Source organism: Panthera onca, chromosome C1 (genome assembly GCF_046562875.1).
Source record: "Panthera onca isolate mPanOnc1 chromosome C1, mPanOnc1 haplotype 2, whole genome shotgun sequence".
Taxonomy (NCBI): domain Eukaryota; kingdom Metazoa; phylum Chordata; class Mammalia; order Carnivora; family Felidae; genus Panthera; species Panthera onca.
The window spans coordinates 95,321,520-95,344,520 of NC_138346.1; the positions used below are offsets into that span (position 1 = coordinate 95,321,520).

A 23,001-nucleotide genomic window follows, 5' to 3' on the forward strand; every position below is an offset into this window, starting at 1 on the left:
GTTTTGTACACAAAAAGTAAATTTTACTTACTACTTACAAATATCACAAGAGCGCCATCATTTTCTATACTACTGAAAATCTTCAACAACATTCACTCAAATGTTTCTTGCTATCCCCCAAAGATCTGAGAAACAAGCCGATTTGCTTTTAGCTAGCCAGTTACAAGGGCTAAACTTGTTACTAAGTTAAGCATCTAGTCAGCTAAAAGTTGCAATAAAGCATTCTCCTGGATTTAAAAAAAAAAAAAGAAGAAGAAGAAGAAGAAAAGATTTTGAAGTCTAGTACAAAATACAAAGAGTTGCCTGCCAGACTTAATCCTCAGTCATCATATTTAAGTTGGCTTAAGTACTTCCATCCAAAGAAAAGAAAACAAAACAAACCCCCACCCCCCAAACTCAAGACAGCACAAACTGCTGTTTTTCATGCTACTAAGCATCAACAGAGAATTAACAACCTAGAAACATCCCAAGGGCGTAGATATAGAAAACTCCACTGCATATATATTTCTTACAGTATCCAATTGTCAACTTTAGAAAAGATACACATACTCTAGGCAATCAGGATGCTTCAGCACTGGTCCCCAAAAGAAAAGCAATTTTTAACTAGTTTAAGTCATGGAAACTGAAAATAGTAGTACCCCGCTCACTTTTTTTCTGCTTTCTTATTCTTCCCAATGGGGATTCTTTTGCTATAATTTCCCTTTTCCCCCAATTACATTCATAATCATTGATGTACCTTTCCCCTCTGCTCACCTAGGATCAGTTCACCTCAACTCACCCCTCTCTAACAGGCCTCAAATTCTTTGCCCTCTATTTTTATTCGTGGCACCTGTAATCCCTGCTGCCCCATGTGGATCACCAACATAAGGTATACAAAAGGGATTTGGGCTTAGCAGAGTTGTGCTAAGGAAGAGTGTCAAAGCATCAGATGTCTTGGAGGCAGTGTGACTTATGTATGGCATTCTTTCCTGGTGGGGAGGGAAGGAGAAATCACAGAAATGAAAGGTCCCTGTAAAATGACATTAGCCAATTCTTCAGCAAAGTAGCATAATATCAACTTTCTCATCTTGGGGTGGGGGTGGTGGGGAGAACCTTAAAGAAACCAAACCACTACTACCCCCCATCCCCACAAAGAATCAAAATATGTAGAGAAGGAAGTAAAAATAATTTTAAATTGCCATAGCAGTTTTCACCTCAGAATATATCTAAATTCAAAATAACCTATTAATAATCAGTGTGCAACACAGGAAGAATGCAGGAAAAATGTTTTGTTAGCAGAAAGTTATAACAGAGCAAAGAAAACAGACACCAAACATGAAACAATGTTTTTAAATGGAGTGAGATGTAAACCATAGTTACCTGAAATGTTAGTCAGACAAAATGAAGTTAAACATATATAAAATTTGCACAATTTAAGAATTGATCACATTTTAAACATTAACAACAAAAAATTAGATTTAAATATTCTGTTTTGGATAAAATATCAAATTTGCAGTTTTTGTGAATATTTTTAAAACTTACTATTCAACTTTGCAAATGAATGGACTTCATGTCTCTAGCTTTAGATATATAGGAACACGTACAACAGCTACTAAACTTTAAGGATCTTAACGATGGCTCAAATGTCACTATAATACCAAGCTGAAAATCCAGTTTCATTTCCTACTAAGTGTGTGTGTGTATTTTAAGCTATAAAAGTATCTGTGTATATGTATTTTAAGCTATAAAAACGTCTTTCTTCACCAGGCTTAGTTTAGAGCAAAGTTATATGGCTCTCCATTATTCTAACAGAAATAGCTTACTCTAAGGCTTTTTTTTTTTTTAATTCAACATGTACACTAGTTATCTATATGAATTCTATACTACACTGTAATTCTGTGGATAAAAATGTGCTATCAATCATATTCAGATAACCCTGAGGAACAGGAACCATAATTAAATATGTTCTACTTTGCAAGTCATAACAGGTGCTAGCTATAAAAAACCAAAAATAAACAAACAAACAAGGTACTTTCTTTCAGAAGTCCAGTTCTGAACAATGACACTATGACAACAGGTTTGTTTGTTTTAAATATAGCCATTAACATAATAAAATCCTACGTAGGTATATGAGTTCAATTTAAAATGAATAAAATGTGAGACTATTCAGGTAAACACTAAAAATCAAAAAAGGCCTTCAAAAGTCTTACCCATTCTGTTTAGAATAAACCTAAAGAAAAGAAGTCTGGTGGTAAAAGAATGAAACTGCAAAATTTAATTTTCAAAAAAGAAAGTAACAGAAAAAGGCACACTGAAGGTTCCAAGTGGTTGCTCTTATTACAGTAACACTTCAAATGGCAAACAGGAAAGAAGAAGTAAGAAGTAGTGTAACAACATGCAACTATGTAAAAAATATTTCTAGGGATACATGAACAGATACATAGAATTCATTAACAAGAGTAGAAAAGTGTGTACCACATGCTTTATAAGCAGTAAAGCAAATAAAAAAAAGTTCCTACTCCTGTTTTAAAAGGCTTAAAAGGCACATCACATGCTGCCTGTATCATACTATATACTTCCCCATTACACACAAAAAGGAAATTATTTTTAGAAATGCTACAGAACTTTGAATGTATTAAATCTGTTGTTTTCAAATGAATATGGGGAAAACATTTCCAAAGTGGCAAATCTGCTAAGACAATTTTTATCTGAAAGACATGAGGATGGCCTCCAAATTCTTAAACTGTCATCATTTTCCTAGAGGTCAATGGAAGACAGAAACCAGAAATTTTCTGTGTGTATGTGTTAATGGCCAACTTCTTAAACATTAACTAAAATGGGAACTGGCTTATTAGCCTAATAAGTAGGTGGAGAGAGTCCTATTAATTGGAAGCCCTCTAGTTTTTTTACTGAAAGATTCTCACCTAAGTTTAAAGGAAGCTAATTCACCACATACAGAAGCGGATGAATAGGTAGATGTAGAACAACAAAAGATGTTGCTTCAAAATGGTATTTCCCCCATTTTAATAAAACTCATTCAAATCAATTATAGACAATAAAAAGTATTAACACTTAATTCAGAAATTTCAAAGATCACTTACCTCTTACTAATTGGGTACATTTCACCACATCTGTGTGTGGATGTTCAATGGTGATCTCAAAACCTGAAATGAAAAGCACTTTTTTCCCAATCACTTATCACACTACAATACTTGACTGAGAAATGCCATTCATCAGCACAACCATAAATGTATAATATATTGTTCATTATTAAAAAGATCCAAAGGCAAAGTTATTTTCTGTCACTGACATGCTCATTATACCATCAACGATGAGAAATAATTTCTTTTCAAAAACAATGTCCACTTAGGAAAACTGATAGCAAAGTTATTTATAGATTACGGTAATAGTTATTAAAAATTCTGATTTACAATTAATTATGATTACCCTCAGGTTAAAAACAAACTGAAATATATGAATAATACAACCATTAATAAAATAATTCAATTACAGAATATATATATATATATACACACACACACACACACACACACACACACACACACACACACACACAGGTTTTGAGAGAGAGAGCACATGCGTGTGAGTGGGGGAGGGAGAGAATCTTAAGCAGGTTCCATGCTCAGCACAGAGCTTGACGCAGGGTTCAATCCCAAGACTCTAGGATCATGACCTGAGCCAAAATCAAGAGGCGGATGATCAACTGACTGAGCCACCCAGGTGTCCATGTAATATATTTTTAAAATGTATTCCAACTCTCCTTTTTATAAGATGTAAAAAGGGTATTTTTCATAAATATAATCTGCCCCATAGTGGGAAGAAAGACCATTTCAATGATTTATGGTCCTCTTATTTTCTTAGTATGCCTTAAATCAAAGGGTTTCAACCAGTTAGTTTATAACTACGTTTCATTAATAATAAAGTGATTAAGACAAGTAAACCTTGTAGCCTCAAGATTCTTTAAATCACTTCTTCTAAAACCAAAGATAAAATGCTGAAAGAGCTTTTAATGTCTATTCAACCCTTAGGTAAGGCAGGCTTTTTTCTTTTTTTTTAAACAGTGGAGGTGGTTGGGGTGCCTGAGTGGCTCAGTCAGTTGAGTGTCCTGACTTCGGCTCAGGTCACGTGCGGTTCTTCAGTTCAAGCCCCGCATCCTGCTCTGTGCTGACAGCTCAGAGCCTGCTTCAGATTCTGTATCTCCCTCTCTGCTCCTCCCCTGCGCACACTCTGTCTCTCTCTCAAAACTAAAGATTAAAAAAAAATTTTTTTTAAAGTGGAGGTCACATCTAGCATCTTCAGAAGCAGTAAACGAGTGACATCCTAATACACAGGTAATCTAGATTTATAAAGTTGTTGTGTGATCTATTTATATTTCTACTGTAATTAAACCTGCAAAACCATACTTTAATCAAAGCCAGAGGTGTATACTGTCAATTCTAATGTTCCCCTTAAAATAATATGATTTTCCTTTCAAACTTTATTACACAAGTCTTTATAAATTTCATATTTATATAATTTTATATAAAAAATAACATGCTAAGTCAGTGGATTTGGTGAGAATAAGATTTTCACTTTTATTTTTATATCTTTTTATACTATTACAACATCAAATAAGTTGTATCTATTTCAAACAAACTACTTTTCTAATAAAAAGAATCTGTCATGATGGGAGACTATTACTGCACTTCTCTTCAATGATTGGGTACGGAGTAACATATGAAATAACTATCATAACGAATAGTGGCTATTTATGACATATACACCATGTACTCATTTTTTATACATTATCTCTCATTCTTAAGTTCACAATGTTAAGACTTAAGACATTATTACTCTATCCTGCATATACAGAATGGAGGTACACAAGATCAAAGAACTTTGCCTAAGTTTACAAAGCAAGTCAAAGGCCTACAGATTTAAACCAAGATCTCCATAAAGCCCATGTGATTCCATCACACTTCGCTAGGCTCTTCCAGAAGTAATACATGACTTTATACAAGATAAACCTTCTCAGGCCTCAATTTCCTCATAAGTTAAAGATCAGAATAAATAATCTTTAGAGATCACTTAAACTGCATGAAACTTGAAGACAATATAACTTTTAGAAGGGGATGATGAATGGTTAAATAACTACACTATGTCATATTAAAAATGATGTGATAAATTCATTAAAAACTGACTACAGGTGCTATGAGAGCAAAGACTGCCATGAATACTTGTGCACATTACAATCATATGCAACAGCCTTTCACAATGAAAACTATGTTTACCATTCAATTAAATTATGCCAAATGAAATAAAAAAAAAAAAAAAAAAGTTTTTCTTATAACCAGGCTATACTATTCTGGCCCCAAACCTTGTTTTAAAATGAAACATCTTCAATGATAAAGTTATTCCAGAAATTTTTTTCTTTCTTTAGAACACCACAAAAATAGCATCAGCCATGAGTACATACCTAGGGTTTGTAGCATTATGGTTTCAAGTAAAACCAGTTCTTGAGTCTGTTGAAGGTAAGCCTGCCAGGTAAAAATAATACTATTAAAATGCTTAAGATCAACACTATGAGACTATGGGACCACTAAGTCTCATGTAAATCACAGACTGATTACAGAAGAGCCAGATTAGTTTAGGAACATGAAGGAAATACACTGAGGGTGACAGGGAAATCCTATATTTTGCAACCAATCTAAATTGAATTACTTCTAATACAGGATATGCAAAAAAGGTAAATAGCAACAAAACCCCTCAAGACAATGATAACATGAAAGGAGGTAGAGCTTCATTGAAAACAACAAACGCTCCAGCCTGTAACGTAAAACTTGACATAGGCAGTGGTGCTTCAAGACACTTTACCAAAGGAAGCACCAACTCAAGTAAGAAAATCAAATTCAAACCTGCCTGTTAAAGAAAAGGCTTATCAATTCAACCTAAGATATCTCAAGTGGAAATTCCTTAACAGTCAGAGTTATTGTGTAGAATTTCCTCTCTTTAGAGAAGACAAATACAATCAAAGCAAACCCTCAAATCTCTAGATTAAAACATTTTAGATATAAAATACCAAAATGATGTATCATACACCATGGGGAAACAGAAGGCCTTCTCTTTCAACTTCAATAAATTATTCTCCTACTGCAACTGCTCTGGGAATAGATGTATGAAAAAAATTTCTATCACTGTCAAATTTCTTAAATTGTAACAACTAAGGTGATAAAAAAAAAAATACATCATCAATATTCATGTAAGGACATGTTGCTAAACTCAAGAGTGAAAAACACCTTTATTTATGCCCCATTTTGAAAAGGTCACTAAAATAATTTTTTAAACATAGATTTCTATCATTTGAACAATACCCTAAGTATTCACCAAAAATAATTCCGAATTTATCATGTTAATAGAAGTTACAAGAACAATCTTTGCATCATCATACATTCTCTATTATTAAATGGTTAACATCATTATCTTACTCCTTTAAATGCCATTATCTCAGTGCATTTTTACATATGACAGGGATAACTATTAGTATATATGCATTAATAAAGGAACAATTCTGTAAAATTACTATTTACTGGTCTACAGGCAAAACCAGAGGTCTTTCTTTCTTTTTTTTTCCATTGCTGACAAATTTTAAGAGTTATTCATCTTTGGTCTCAAATGCACCCAAACGATGGAAGTGATGTAAGATCACCACTACATATATCATAGCTTTGCTGTGAAGATAAGCAATAAAATGTGAAACACTTAAAACCACCTTTGAATCACAGCCTTAACATGATTCAGAATGATACTGAAATTCATGTATATGCATGAAATATGTTTCTGTTAGATCACTCCCTGGTATTGCATTCCTAAGTGGTAAAAGAAACAAGCAGCAGTTGGAAGGCAACGCCAATTGAATTATTTTTACATACATCACATTTAGTATCCAGCAGTGGCTCTAGGGGATGAAGACAAGCATGTGCTACTTTGATAACATGTTCAAGTTTTCGAGCCTGTTCTTCCACTTTTGCAGCCAAAAATAATGCAGTAGGTGATATTATCTGCAGAAAAGATAAAAATTTGGTGATTTAAAAATAAAAAATTTTGGAAAAACCTTCTACTTTCTAAGGTGGGGCGTGCAAGGAAGGAATGTAGTATTAAAAATATGAATTGTGACTTGGGCTATAACAAGACGGATGTAAGAGTTTTAATAAAGTGATTCATTAAATAGAACTAGTTACCCTAGTCTCTAAAACTTGCTTTACTGTTTTGCAAACAGCAATGGGAAAAAGGAAAAAGACTTACACTTGGGCAAACTAAAATAAAGTTTAACTTATTATTAATGCATATTGTGGAGGTAAAATAAAAACTCAAGCAAAATAATAAAGTCGTAGCTTAAAAAATGAAAAATAGGTAAAATATACCTAGATTTTCCTTCTTTTTAGATACAGCCACTACTTTCTAGGTTTCTTTTAAATTAACCAACAATTCACTTGTGTGGCTAAGAGCTATGCAATATTGCTTTAGGACAGAAAAAGGATCTACAAGGCAAAATGAGAAGATTCTGAACATGAAACTGCTACTGAGTAACTCTATTACTTCACTATAGCAATATTAACAATAGCTAAAGAACCAGATAATGAACATGTAAGATAAATCAACAGAGTAGAGACATTGCCAAATGGAGATCAAGAAATAAGCAATTTTTTTTTTTAAGCTTTAGTTAAGTTATATGTTCTTGGGATTGAAGTATAAGAACACAGCACTATAAAGACATTGACTTAGAGAAACATCAATTCTGAGCAATATTTACCCAAAAAGTAATAAACCAAATTTACTGCTGACTCAGAAAACAGGCATACTCTAAATTCAAATAATATTCTAAGATTACACAGAAGAAATTTTTCATGGGAAGATGATTTCTAGAAGTCAAGATTCAGGTTATTTTTCAAGAGATGAACATCTGAATCTTACTGTATCTTAGGGATCACCAATCACTATACAGAAACAATGCCAGAAGAGGGAGGGGAGGACAGAAAGAGGTATTAAGCATGCTACATGATTTGGGTAGTTAAGGACAAAATTTCTGATACAAGAAGGTAGATTCTTTCCTCTGAGCTTTTAAAACAACTTATAAATAATGCTGAGCCATGAAATTTAATCACTGGATTTTGGATCTGAAAGGGACCTTCTCTAGATAGTCCAATTTCATTTGCAGATGAGTAAATGGAGTCAAAATGACTTCAAAACAGACGTAAAATTACATCAGTTTGGCTCCAAAGAACAAGTAATGTTATCTTAAAAGGACTGAATAATTTCAACTTGGACTTTCCAACTTATTTCCATCTTTCAAAATTAAAACAAGGAAAAGACTTAAAAATTAAGAATACTCAAAAAGGCAACTTACTCGTAGTTTTCTTACATTTAGAATAAACTACTATTATTCTTTACCAAAGATTTAATTAAGTAACATGAAAATTAGTTAATATTCTTGAAATACCAGTAAAACAGCAGCCATACAGGGCAGGGATTTTTCTGAAATGTAGAAAGTACAAGAGAGTGGACAATCATTTCCTATCCCAGTTATTTTTTCCACATACTGAGAATTTCCTATGCTACCTACTTTAATTCCTTTTCTACTTAAATGTTTACCTCATCCTAAGGAAAATTCCTCAGTCAAAATGAAGTGCCCTTCTTTATTCAATAGGAAACTGTGTACACCTCTGTCATTGTACTTTCGCTGTATTCTAACTTCTGGCTTACTAATTTTGTCTGCCCTACTAGTCCAGAAGCAGCTTAAATATAGACACTGAATTATTCATTCACATTCCCATTGTCTTGCATTGTGCAGCTGCTGTTCAGTATATTTGCCAAGCGAATGATAGGTGGATAATCCACATATAAAATATAAAGGCACCAATGTTAAATTCTAGGTATTCCAAATCCCACAGTAAAAATCTAACAGCCAATACAAAGGTAAGAAATGCAAGAAACAATAAAGATACTCTCAGTGTCCCACAATCTCTCACTTTTTACCTAATTCATGTCTAAGAGGGGAATGGCTAAGCCGGCCATCAAATGCTAGCACTATTTACCAAAGAGTGAAGCAATACAGGCTCAAGCCACATGTCAAATTAGACTGAACTTAATAAACTTTTTTCCTAAGTGCCAGATGATCCAAGATTTCTCTTACTTGCCTAAAAGGTACCTTCTAAAAGTCTCCAATGAGCTTTTCCTGGCACAGCCTCTTAGGATTCCCAGTGATTGCTCCATTCTCTTCAGACTTTTTATAAGCCTCAATATCAAGTACTTTCAAACCACAGACTTTTTTCTCCTTACAATATAGTCTCAATGGAAACAAAGTATGTTTACTAATGAATGATTCTAAAATTCTACAAATAATTAAGAAAATTAAATATTCGGGGAACTAAGCAATGATCTTCAGGGTAGATTCCTGGTTTATTTACCCACACTCCTCACAGAAGTCTTTCTGTTCCCTCTAAATAGGGCTCAATTCTCATCCTCCTCCAGTGCAACACTAATACCCAACACTCTTCCAAAGTTCCTGGTGAAATCCACTAACTCCATTCACATTTCCTCCTCTACAGCCTGCAAACATTTTACTCCATCAGGGCTGTAAAAACAAAACAAAACAAAACAAAACACCTTTTTAGATAAATACTTTGTGAATATCCATGTGAGGCTTTAATTTTAATTAAGAATGACTAAAGAAGGTAATCAAGCTAGGTGCCTCTGCTTTTTTATACAGAAAGCGGATTTTGCTGTGTGGCTTACTGAAAGGAAAAGAACTCCAAAAAGTTTTAAGTAATGGCTATGTTATTAGTTGGCCTGTGGCTTTTAAAGGGAGCATCCTTTTGAAGGCAACAGACATTCATTAGTGCACGTAAACTTGGTTCAAAGTCAAAGAATTCACACCAATACTGGAGTAGATACTTGGTTCAAGTGAGCAACTACAACCTGAGATTTAGCTCACTGGGGACAAGGACCATGCATGATCCATCTTTGTGTTATCTGTTTTAATAAACTTGCTTGAATTACTATAAATGAAGGAAATAAAAACTGATTTTTAAATAGTGTCAAGTTTGTCAGCCTAGCAAATGTACAACTGTTTCCAAGGGCTATCACATTCTCAAAACAAGACAAATTTCTACAGAAATATACCATACAAATCATGGAGAGGGGGAGGTAGAGGTGATGAAGCCAGCTGTAGCATAGTAGTCAGGGTGCCTCAGTGGAATCCTGGCTCTGTTATCTGACTAGCCTAGGCAAATTACTTATTCTCTTTGTGGCTCAGTTTCTGCATCTGTAAAATGGGAGAAATAGTATCTGCTTATAAAGTTGTGGTGAGAATTAAATCAATCAATATACATAAAGCACTTAGAATGGTGCCCAGAGTCATATGACTGAAATTATTATTATTATGCTGTAAAGTACATTATTATTATTATGCTGTAAACAACAATTGTGTATTGCTAATGCTGATCTTAAAATTTAAAGGTGATTTAACATGCTTTTAAAAATTCCCTTCTTTCTTGCGCACCTTCTTCCTTCCACAGTTAAACTCAATTCTTTAAAGGTTCCATTGGAGCCCTAACTAAGCGAATTCAAACACACCAAAATGATGATACACGACATTACTTCAATGATTACACCAGTATTCCTTTCGTCCCTTTCCCCTCCTTTTACCCCCTTCTCTTTTTCTATTCCTTTATATGTTTCCATTCCTACCTCTTGATCTGACTCCCTTCCTTCTCCATCCTTTCTCTTCCTGCCCATTCCTGGCCGCTGTCTCCCCCTTCTGCTCATGATGCCCTCACTGCTGACATTCTTCACTCTCCAATGTTGGCTTCAACCTTGATATTTGGAGGCAAGGTCAGTTTGAATTAACAAAAGCCACTGATGATGGCCATACCAGTCAATTTCAAATGAAATCATTCCGGTCTTCATCCTTTTAGTAATATATTTCTGCATACACCTTATGTATACATTTGTATTTAAGAAGAAGCCACAGCTGTTTTATTACTCTTCAAATTTAAATTTCCTAGTCCAAAAGAGTCCTAAGAGAAACAAAGAAAAGACTTCCACATCTGCCTTCTATTTGCTAATACATCATCAAGAAGCTTATTCTAATCTATTGTTATTTTTCATCTTTAGGTCCTATAAGCCGGTGAAGCCATTTCTTCCCTGTTCGTTAACTGCCTCCAAACTCCCCCTCTCCTAAGACTAGGAGAACTATTCCCTGTGCCTTCAAAAGACTTCATTAATATCCAGTTAGTTCTAGGTATCACAGCTAAAAACTGGGAAATCACATGCCTAAGGCTACAGTTAAAGAAAAGTGGTAATGGCATAACTTTAGAAGATTCCCAGAAAGGTCTCAGAATACGAAAAGAGAAGTATAAGGTCTCAGAATATGAAAAGAGAAGTATAAGCTTAGATATATGGAAAAATAAAGGGGGGTAATGGCTCCTCAACAAAGAGGAAAATAGGTTAAAATGTCCATTTGTTAATAACAAAGATCACTGGAGTGCCTGGGTGGCTAAGTTGGTTGGGTGTCTAACTCTTGATTTTGGCTCAGGTCATGATCCCAGGGTTGCAGGATCGAACCCGCACTGTGCCGGAAGCCTGCTTAAGTTTCTCTCTCTCTCTGCCCCCTCCCCTGCTCACGTGTTCTCTCAAATAAAAATATATTAAAAAAAAAAAAAAAAAAAAGTAAAGATCTCACCAAGCTTGACCAATTAAGCCAAAATTTCAGTACAAACTGGTTTACATCCTTAATTTTGTTGTACTGAAAAGACTGACATTCCAGTATTACAAAAAATGTCATTAATTCAGCCTGGTATTTTAGTTTTCCTACCCATATAATTATGTGTGAGTGTAATACTGTCAACATAAGAAAATTTATGCTGAGAAATACAAAAGTCTTCAGGTTGGATGTTATTTTAGATTTCTAATTATATCTGAAGAGAGCTGGCTATATAAGACTGAAAAATACTATTATTCAGTACTGCTGAAAAGCAGTAATAATTAAGAGAATAAGGCCTGATTTCCATAGAATAACTACATTATATTTAAAAGTATTTAAATGCTTACTGTAACCTGACATTTAAGTATTTATTTATGGAGGATAAGTTACCATTATGAAACTTACAAAAATGAAAAAAAAACTCAGTTAAGTCTCTATTTTCCCTTATACACTCAGCTCCTACCAGCCAATGGTAAATAGTCATAGAATATTGGGAAGCAACTTGCATAGATATTCAAATATTCCACATCAATCTTTCAAAGTCCCCTTTCCTTCGGATGGCTAAACAAATAACTAATACTACAGAAGACTTAATATTGTGGACAGTATTCCCCAAATTGATCTACAGATTCACACAATCCCTGTCAGAATCTCAGCTTCTTTTCTGCAGAAACTGACCAGCTGATTCTAAAATTCATATGGAAACACAAGGAATCCAGAAAAGCAAAAACAGTTTTGAAAAAGAACAAAGTTAGAAGACTCATACTTTCTGAATTCAAAACTACAAAGCTACAGTCATCAAGACCATGTGGTAATAGTATAAGGAAAGACATAAGGATCATGGAATAGGATAGATTCCAGAAATAAACATTTAATTGGATAGAGGAAAAACAGTCTTTTCAACAAATGGTGCTGGGGCAACTGCATATCCACATGCAAAAAAATGAAATCCATCCCTTTCTTTACGCCATATACAAAAACTAACTAAAAATGGATCATAGACCTAAATTTAAGAGATAAAAACTTGTAAAGGAAAACAGGAATACACCTTCATGACAATGGATCAAGCAATGTTTTCTTAGATATGACATCAAAGCACAAATGACAAAAGAAAAATCCTAATAAATTAAATGCATGTGTTACAGATGAAACCATCAACAAAGTGAAAAAGCTAACCCATAGGATGGGAGGAGATATTTGCAAATCCTGTATCTGATAAGGAACTGTTATCTAGAATATACAAAGAACTCTCACAACTTAATAAAGAGACAATACAATTTAAAAAATGGGAAAGGGTTAAGTAGACATTTCCCCAAAGATACTACAAATGGCCAATAAATGCATGAAAAGATGCTCAACACCACCAGTCACTATGGAAACGCAAAATGAAACCATAAGCTACTATTTTATACTCACTAGCGTGCCCATAAGATGGCAATAATAATAATAATGATAATAATAAAAAAAAAGACAGGGGTGCCTGAGCAGCTCAGTGGGTTAAGTGTCTGACTTGATTTTGGCCCAGGTCATGATCTCACAGTTTCTGAGTTAGAGTTCCATGGGATTCTCATTTTCTCTCTCTGCTCTTCCCACCCCTCAAAATAAATTAAAAAAAAAAAAAAAAAAAAAAAAAAAGAAAGAAAAAGATAGAAGATAGCAAATTGTGACAAAGATGTGGAGGAACTGGAAGGAACCCTTAATGCAATGCTTGTGGGAAGGTAAAATGGTATAACTACTTTGGAAAAGTGTGGCAGCTTCTCAAAATGTTTTCAAAAAGCTTTCCAAGATTACTGAGGTCTATAGAGTTACTACACAACCCAGCAATTCCACTCCTAGGTATATACTGAAGAAAAATGAAAATGTCCACACAAAAACTTGTACAGGAATGTTCACAGCAGCATTACTCACAATAGGCAAAAAGCAGAAACAAACCACATGTTCATCAACTGATAAATGGATAAATAAAATGATGTATATCCACATGATGGAATGTAAAAAGGAATGATGACAGTAAAAAGGAATGAAGTACTGATACATGCTACACCATGGATGGATCTTGCAAACGTTGTAAGTGAAAAGACCATATATTATATAATTTCATTTTATATACAATGCACAGCATAGGCAAATCTACTGAGAGACAGAAAATGGTTGTCCAGGGCTGAAAGGGGGAGAGAAATCAGTGAACAACTGCTAATGGGTATAGGGTTTCCTTTGGGGTGGTGAGAGTATTACAAACTTAGACTGCAATGATAGTGTACAACTCTGTAAACACACCCATTAAATTATACATTCTAAATGGGTGAATTTTACGGTCTGTGAATGATTTCAATAAAGATTTTTTTTTAAAGGAGCTAATGTCAAAGACTTCCCTTTTTAAGTTACTGCCAATAAAGGGAATTTCTAGGAAACCAGAAACCTAATCACAGCACAATAAACACTGGTAAACAACATTTATCTTAACCCTGTATAACTTCATAGCACATTTGTTAATTTAAAAGGAAAATTAGGTTTCTTTTTAAGAAGGTATACTACATATCCATTTCTTAAACAACATTTAATTGTGACTTTTTAAAAAAAAGTTTATTTACTGAGAGAGAGAGAGAGAGAGAATGAATGAATGAATGAATGAGTGTGCCAGCAGGGGAGGGGGAGAGAAAGAAGGTGGAGAACCCAAAGCTGAGAGCCCAATGCGGGGCTCGAACTCACAAACTGAGACCATGACCTGAGCCAAGGCCAGACAAGCGACTGAGCCACCCAGCCGTACCTAATTTTGATATTTAAATTATGTAATTATTTCAGGAAACTTTTGTTTGTTTAGTTAACAAAAATAATTTGAACAGATGTTTAAGTCTACATAAAGGAAACCACTGATTCAAATGGCTACTTCTATTAGTGATCTAAATAGCAATCGCTAAGCTAGAGCAATACCAACTATCCAAGGATGTGGGAGCTTGTAAAAATCTGGTATCTTCTCTGAATCAAAATACCATTTAAAGACTGCCCTCAAATCCTCAGAACTTCCTTTCCCTGCTCAAAGCTATTTTTTTCTTTCCCCAAGCATGAAACTACGACAGTTTTCATGCTCTTAATTCTTGACCCGAAAAGAATCATTTTTTTTTTTTTTCAACTTGTAAATAAGGCCACTATTTAAGCTTAGTTTGAATGTGCAAACTTTTCTATGGAACAAATTACTACAGTGTGAATTCCAAAATAATTTTGTTCACAGATACAAATGTCTATACTTTTCATTAGTTGATTGGTATTACTTTTTAAGAGCTTTTAGCCCGGGGCACCTGGGTGGCTCAGTTGGTTGAGTGTCCCACCTGGGCTCAGGTTATGATCTCAAGGGTCATGAGTTTGAGCCCTGCATCGGGCTCTCTGCTGTTAGCACAGAACTGCTTCGTATCCTCTGTTTCTCTGCCCACCCCCCCAAAGTCCCTCCCCTGCTTGCTCTCAAAAAATAAATAAGCATTAAAAAAAATTAAAATAAGTTTATAGCCCAAACCAGCACTATCAAAGAGCAATGCAATGTAAGCCACAAATGTAATTACAAATTTCCTAGTAGCCATGTTAAAATAGTAAAGAAATGTGAAATTAACCACTTCTAGTTAGTGGCTATATATATTTAGCATACAGGCTTAACCCCCACAATTGGCATTCTGAAGAGAAAGTTCATTAAAATGATATGAAGCAGATGGAAATGTATTACATGTTATAGGCACCATAGAATAGCTCAAATTGGTTACTGTTCCTAGTCATTCCCACAGTAGACAAATGTTTTTTTTTCCTTTCCCGCACTATTTCTTATTTATTTACAAGAAAATACATACCTTCTTTGCATACTGCTTGTTACATAATACATACTTAATGTTTGTGGAATAACATTGTTACGTTGTCATATAAACACATAGCATCGGGTAACTAAGTACAAGCCACTGAAACTATAACATTTAAAATTTTACACCGAACAAGTCCTCATTTGCTTCTTTTTCTATATCAGATTCAAATAATTTATTTTATTTTTTAATATTTATTTATTTTTGAGGGAGAAACCATGAGAGGGGGAGGGGTACACAGAATCTGAAGGAGGCTCCAGGCTCTGGGCTGTCAGGACAGAGTCAGAAGCGGGCCTTGAAACCCACCAGCCGTGAGATCATGACCTGAGCCAAAGTCGGATGTTTAACCGACTGAGCCACCCAGGCACCTCCAGACTCAAATGATTTAAAGAGAAACTTCGTATTACATGTTTTTCCTTAAATATGATCATAGGAGTACTTAATACAGCAGCTTTGCAACTAGAACCGTTAACAAGTACACAGCAATCTAATTTGATTTTCCCTTAAAAACATTACCTTATCGATTTTATGCAATAAAAACATCTTCAGAATTCTTGTTCTGCCTTCAAAATCAATTTATAAATTACATAGTCAATGTTTATGCAGAGGCCTTTGTGTGGCTTGGCTAATGCAAATACTCAATGCACATTTGTTAATGTAAAATTCTGCTCTATTCTATAGACCAGAGTTAGTGTAGAAGCACTACATTACCAAATTATATAAAATGCTTTCTTAGAATAAAAATAAAATGCTTTCTTATTTCTGGGACAGATGAGCTAAAGCTATGATAGAAGCATATGAACATAAATGTGTGTGTGTGTGTGTGTGTGTGTGTGTGTGTGTACAAAAGATGTGATTTGGACCTGTTACAATCATCTAATTTTGAGGAGGGAAAACAAGGTGATTCATTAAGACTTTATAGAGACCTATAATATATAGCCCAATATTTATCAGTCAACATCCCTGTAATTAGGCAGACAAACTGCCATGTTTCAAAATAACATTAAAGCTTTGTGGGAGAACTTTCTAGAGTTCTTTTCAAAATTAATATGCAAAATCAATCAAGAATATCACATACGCTTTTATGTCTATTAATAAACTTTCCCAAATGGATTATGTTCCTTGTTTAACAGAATGAAACTCAAGTGACTTAATGATTCTTAAAAAAATGATATCCTTATCTTCTTAGAAGAACTTATACCTATTAAAGTACAGTTGTCCCCTGAACAATGTGGGCCAACCCACTGAATTAGTGATGCCAACCCACTCCCACCCTGAATTAAAAACACATGTATAACTTTTGACTTTCTCCAAACTCCTACTACTGACTGGAAACATTACTGATAATATAGTCAATTAACGCATATTTTATGTTACACGTATTACTGTATTCTCATAATACCTCATTTTTCTCACTTTTTCAGTAATTCTAGGCTATGTGGTTTGTCATTGAATTTTTTTAATTGTTGCAACTTGCCAAAAAATTTCCCAATATATTTACTGAAAAAAAAAAAAAAAAAAACTGTGTATAAGTGCACTCATGGAGTTCAAATCCATGTTAAGGGTCAACTGTACATTTAAATGATAGTCTACTGCAGTGTTTGGAAATTACTGTATCTCTTAAAGGGACTGTGGATTACCTTTTAATGTTTTATCTGAAGAATTCTGAGAAGATAGATATTGGCAGAGGTGGTAACCAAATTCCCATAGAAAACCAGAGTAACTAGAGCAAAAGCAAAACCCCATGGATATTTATAACTAAACTATTTGGCAAGGCATTCCTAGGAAATTCCAAAATACTGAACGGGTTAAGGACAAAACTGACTACTGTGTAGCCACAAGAGCGTCCCACTATCAGCATCTATGCAAAAAGAAGCAAAGGAACGGAATGGGGCATTTGCTGGACTTGGTAAGAACTTCAAAGTAGCCCCCAAGCATTTAGGAAATCATGGTGGGCCAATCTGGTAACAGCAGCTAAACCAGGGAGGAATTTTGTCAATTTCAGTAAGTGGGTGGATGCCAGATGCCTACAGTAGGGCTTAAAGGGTTCAAGCCAACTTCCATGTACTTTTCAAATCGATCTCCCAAGGCTCTTTTCCAGGACTCAATATTGAAACTTCCAAAGCAGAAATGGCAGGACAGGGACAAGGCAAAGAAAAGATAAAAATGAGGGAGGGGGAACACAGCCAGGGAACCTTAGAAAGCAAGCTATATATCTGCATATGTAACTGAAAAGTATTTAGGTCATACAAAAATACTGTAAGAAACGAATCAGAAGAGTTAACCCTAAGCAATAAAAATCACACTAGAAAGAACTGCTCAAAACAAAAACAAAAACAAAAACAAATGGTACCGGGGAAACCAGATATCCAAGTGCAAAAGAATGAAATCCAACCCTCACTTTACACCATATACAAAAATTAACTCACAATGGATTGGTGACCTATATGTAAGAACTAAACCTATAAAACCCTTAGAAGAAAACAAGAACTCCAGGACTTTGGGTTTGGCAATGATTTCTTGGATAGGAACCAAAAGCACATAAAACACAAGAAATCACAGGTAAACTGGGCTTCATCAAAATTAAAAACTTTTGTGCAGGGGCACCTGGGTGGCTAAGACAGGTAAGCATCCAACTCTTGATTTCGGCTCAGGTCATGATCTCACGGTTCATGGGTTTGAGCCCTGAATCGGGCTCTGTACTGACAGTGCGGAGCCTGGGGATTCTCAGTCTCTCCCTCTCTCTCTCAAAATAAAAAATTAAACCTAAAAGCAAAAAATTTTTGTGCATCAAGAAAGTGAAAAGACAGCCCATAGAATCAAAGAAAATATTTGCAAATCATGTACCTGATAAGAGATTAACATCCAGAATATACAAGGAAATCCTACAACTTAAAAAAAAAAAAAAAAAATAGATAAAAGACTGGTTAAACTTTCTCCAAAGGAAACATATAAATGGCCAATAAGCATACAAAAAGATGCTAAAACATCATTAAGTCATCAGAGAAGTGCAAATTAAAACTACAATGAGATACCATTTCACATTCATTAGGATGGTTACTATCAGAAAACCAGAAAAGAGCACGTGTTGTGAGGATGTGGAGAACTTGGAACACTTGTGCACTGCTAGTGGGAATGTAAGATAGTGCTTATTGCTGTGGAAAATATAGCAGTTCCTCAAAAAATTAAACATGAAATCACAATGTGATCCTCCATTTCTGGGTATATACTCAAAAGAGTTGAAAGCAAGAACTTAACCCACATTTATTCACAATCCAGCAGCATTATTCACAATAACCAAAACATAAAAGGAATCCAACTGTGGTTCATACATACAATGGAGCAACGTTCAGCCTTGAAAAGGAAGGAAATTCTGACACGTTACAACGTGGGTGAATCTTGAAGACATTATGGTTAAGTAAAATAAGACACACACAAAGAAGGACAAATATCGCATGATTCCACTTCTAAGAGATACAAGAATAGTGAAATCCAAAGACAAAATAGAATGGTGGTTCCAAGGGTCTGGAGGAGTGGGAGAATGTGGCATTCGCTCAATGAGCAGAATTTCAGTTAGAAAAAATAAAAAAGTACTAGAAATGGATGGTGGTGATGTTTGCACAACAATGTGAATACTGTACTTAATGTCACTTAACTGTACACTTAAAAATGGTTAAAATGATAAATTTTGTTGTCTATTTTACAATAAAAAATCACAAAGTAAAACAGTAACACACTTCCAAACTACTAGACACTAAAAATGATTCAAAACACAAAACGTAAGTAAAAAAGATATGAAATCACGTATCGAAAGATCACATTACACACTTGAGTATATTAACCCAGAACAACCAACACCAAGACACACTGTAGTAAAATTACTGGATTATAAAGGAAAAAAACTGGCCACTTAGGCAAAAATAAATTGGAGAAGACTAGATTACCACCAATACTAGTGCTTTATGCCAGGAAAAAAAATGTGTTACATATTTAAGATATCTAAGAAAAGAAAGCAGGAGCCGAGAATTTTATACACAGCAAAACGGACCTTGGGTCTAAAGGGCAAAGATAAATTATTATCAACACACAAGGATTCAGAGAATATGGTTTCCATCATCTTCAAAAGAACTTGTAACAATCAAAATGACTACAGAGACTTAAACAGAAGCACTGGTAGTGAACAAAAATGGTTACTTGCAGAACTAAGATTAAATAAAGATTGAAAAGAAAAGTTGTGTAATAGCTATTTAAGATAACGTAGCTACAATACGACCTTAAAAAACATGGATGAGATGGGAGAGCAAAACAAAAACATTTTATTGTTCTCCATAATTATACTGCTGATGACAAAAGTACTGTTAGTCTGAGACTTATTTGTGTAATGTGGGGTTAAGTTAATGAGCGATTATGGGATAAGGTCTCTAATCCCACATTCTTAACAACTAAGATTTTGGTGTGAAAGGTCACAGAAATGTACAAAAGACAGGTTAAATAAAAAATGCTGTTATTTTGAATTAGCAAATTCCTGAGGTAAAGAATACATTTAAAATAAATAGATAAAACAAGTCTGGTTAATGTATACTTTATATATTTAATGTGTAAGTAAATCATAAACATTTAACATATCAATGTACATAATGAATATATATTTACCATACTAAATATTTCCTCATTCTGTTCACTGAAGATGCCTACAAACAAGACCAACACAATAACAATGAGTATCCCTAATACCCAGCTCCTGGTTTTTGAAATACCACTTCCTACTAAAAGAAAGGAGGGTTTCTGAAAGAAATGGCTATTACAACTGTGGAGAAGGAAATGTACAAGTTGAGCGTGGAACATCGTGCTATAACACAGTGAGGAAGCTATCCAAGATTATTGGGGTATAGAATTACCATATGGTCTAGCAATGCTATTCCTGCAACCAAGAGAATCCAAAACCATACGTCCCCCTGAAAACTTATATATAAATGTTCACAGGAGCAAAATAATAGCCAGAATGTGCAAATCACTCAAATGTCTATCAACTGATGAATGGATATATAAAATGTGGTATAATGGTAGTCCGCAAGAAAAATAAATGAAGTACTAATATGTGCTACAACACAGATAAACCTTAAAAACATTATGTGGTCAGAGAAAGAGGCCAGTCACAAAGGACCAAATATTGTATGATTCCACTCATAGGAAACGTCTGGAATAGGTTGGGGGTGGAGGGAAGAATGGGAATAGACAGCCAAAGAACGTAGGGTTTCTTCTTGGGGTAATGAAAAATTTTTAAATTCACACACAACTCTGTGAATACACCTAAAAAACTGCATGGAACTGTACACTTTTCAATGGGTGAAATGTACAGTATATGAATCACATTTCAACAAAGGTGGTAAATGTAGGGCAAGAATCATGTATTTTCCTTTATGAACCGTACCACTGGGTATCTAAATAGATGAATCACAGCATTTCATTATAAAAATATTCCAATTAATAAACCCAGAAATGATAGAATTAGAGTATCACAATGAACGAAAGGATCTAGGGACTGAATATCAACAGCTACTAACATCATACACGATAAGACATTACGGATCTGATGAAAGAACATAAAACCACCTGCAGTCTTGCCAAAGGGATCTAAAGTCAGTTTGATGAAATTTCTAGATCCAATTGGCAATTTGCAGGGAATTAAAGAACAAAGGAGCATGACAAACTGCAGCAGGAGTATACAATCAACAAAATGCAGACAGTTGGAAATTCTACGGTCTAATGCCCTAGGTTCTTCAACAGATAAAATTTAAGTGAAAAGGCTGGAGGGGAGACCTATATATTGAGACTTAAAAAATCAAATATTTAATGCACAGGATTAAACTGTGGCATTTAAGAGTGCAGAATTAGGTGGTAAAACTGTATCAAAATCGAAGAAAGTGATTACTACATCAAGGATACTGGTTATTTTGTAGAGGGAGGAAAGGGTCTGACATAAGGGTGGGGCATATGGAAACACTTCTGGGATAGGTGGCAAAGTTCTCTTTCTTGGGTTACAAGGTTGTTTGCCTTTCAGCTATTCATTTGTTTGGTGGTTTTATGTTTGTGTTTTATTTTCTAATAAAAAGAAAAACCTACTTCAACTTCAACACATAATATAGTTATGCTATAGCAATAAAGGACACCAAATAGATGGAGTACAAAAGGATGTGAATAGGACCCAAAGAATAAGATAGAGACAGAAATTAAGAAGTACAAGAGTGGAGTTATCTTGGGAATGCTTCATGAAGAGTTGAAACTTCACCTGTTTTAAAACCTGACAGATCACATTCACATGAAAAGTGAAGAGACTGCACCATATGGAAAAAGAAGGATGCGCAATGCATAAATGCTAAGTCTAAAAGGGCTAAAAGGGGAATTTGGGGCCTAATTCAAAAGAAGACTTTATTGGATTTTGTCCAATTGATGTAAGAAGATCAAAATCTGAGAAAATATTTTCACTATTTACTTGTCTACTGATCATCTCTTTAAAAAATACCAGTTTCAGGGGTGCCTGGGTGGCTCAGTCGGCTGGGCATCTGACTTCGGATAAGGTCATGATCTCACATTTTGTGGGTTCGAGCCCTGTGTCTGGCTCTGTGCTAACACCTCAGAGCCTGGAGCCTACTTCAGATTCTGTGTCTCCCTCTCTCCCTGCCCCTCCCCTGCTCGCGCTCTGTGTCTCCCTCTATCAAAAATAAATAAACATTAAGAAAAAAAAATTTTTTTTTAAATAAAATAAAAGAAAACACTAGCTTCAATACTCTGCCCAATTTCTTAAATACACTAGGGTCAGACAAAAGTGAGAACAGTATGGGATCAGGCAAGGAATTTAGGTTCAAATGCCTATCATATAATGGCTGCTTTGATTTTGGACAAGTCAGTAACTGTATCTGTTTCTTCAGGAAGATAATACTTTAGCATCTGTGCAACTGATAGCTGAAAAGTAAACTTAGAAATCATCTAGTCTAATAATCTCAAATTTACAACCCAGGAAACATGTGCTTGGTTAGTATCACTCTGAACAGAAAAGATACAAAATACTTCCATTACCCAGAAAGTTCTACTGGACAGCACTGCAGTATTTCCCAGTAGTATTAATGGATTCTGAACATAGAATTATTCTTGGATTAACAGCTTTATTAAATTAAAAAGCAGTTGGTGCCATCTTAAAAATTACTTCCCCAGGAGTAGCCACACCTAAACCCAACTAGGACCAGTCCAATTCTATATGCTCTCACACAGCAGCTGTGTCACATCTAAGAACTGGGAAACCAAAACAAACCCCTTTTTTTGTGCTGAAAAAGATACATATATATAGGCTTTCACAAGCAAAAAGTATTTCTGAAAGGGCACACAAGAACTGTTAACAGAAAATGTTTCAGGGCAGTGGGCTTA

At 34.7% G+C, this 23,001-nt stretch overlaps 1 protein-coding gene across 14 annotated transcripts in view; it reads right to left on the reverse strand.

The window, feature by feature from the left end:
- Window positions 1–23,001, reverse strand: part of CCNT2 (cyclin T2) — a 40,801-nt gene that overhangs the window by 12,681 nt on the left and 5,119 nt on the right. For 5 of the 14 annotated variants that reach the window (XR_013557332.1, XM_060622686.3, XM_060622684.3 and 2 more), the window contains 3 exons: window positions 6,909–7,037; window positions 5,456–5,516; window positions 3,081–3,143 (listed from right to left, as the gene is read on the reverse strand). Coding sequence is in view for 12 of the 14 variants with exons in the window: in XM_060622686.3 (XP_060478669.1) it covers window positions 3,081–3,143; window positions 5,456–5,516; window positions 6,909–7,037 (253 nt within the window). In the remaining 2 variants the exon portion in view is untranslated. Of the gene's footprint in view, window positions 1–31; window positions 3,144–5,455; window positions 5,517–6,908; window positions 7,038–9,443; window positions 10,134–10,158; window positions 11,381–23,001 lie in introns of those variants that run through there. The other 9 variants (XM_060622687.3, XM_078451357.2, XM_078451356.2 and 6 more) reach the window with 9 other exon arrangements.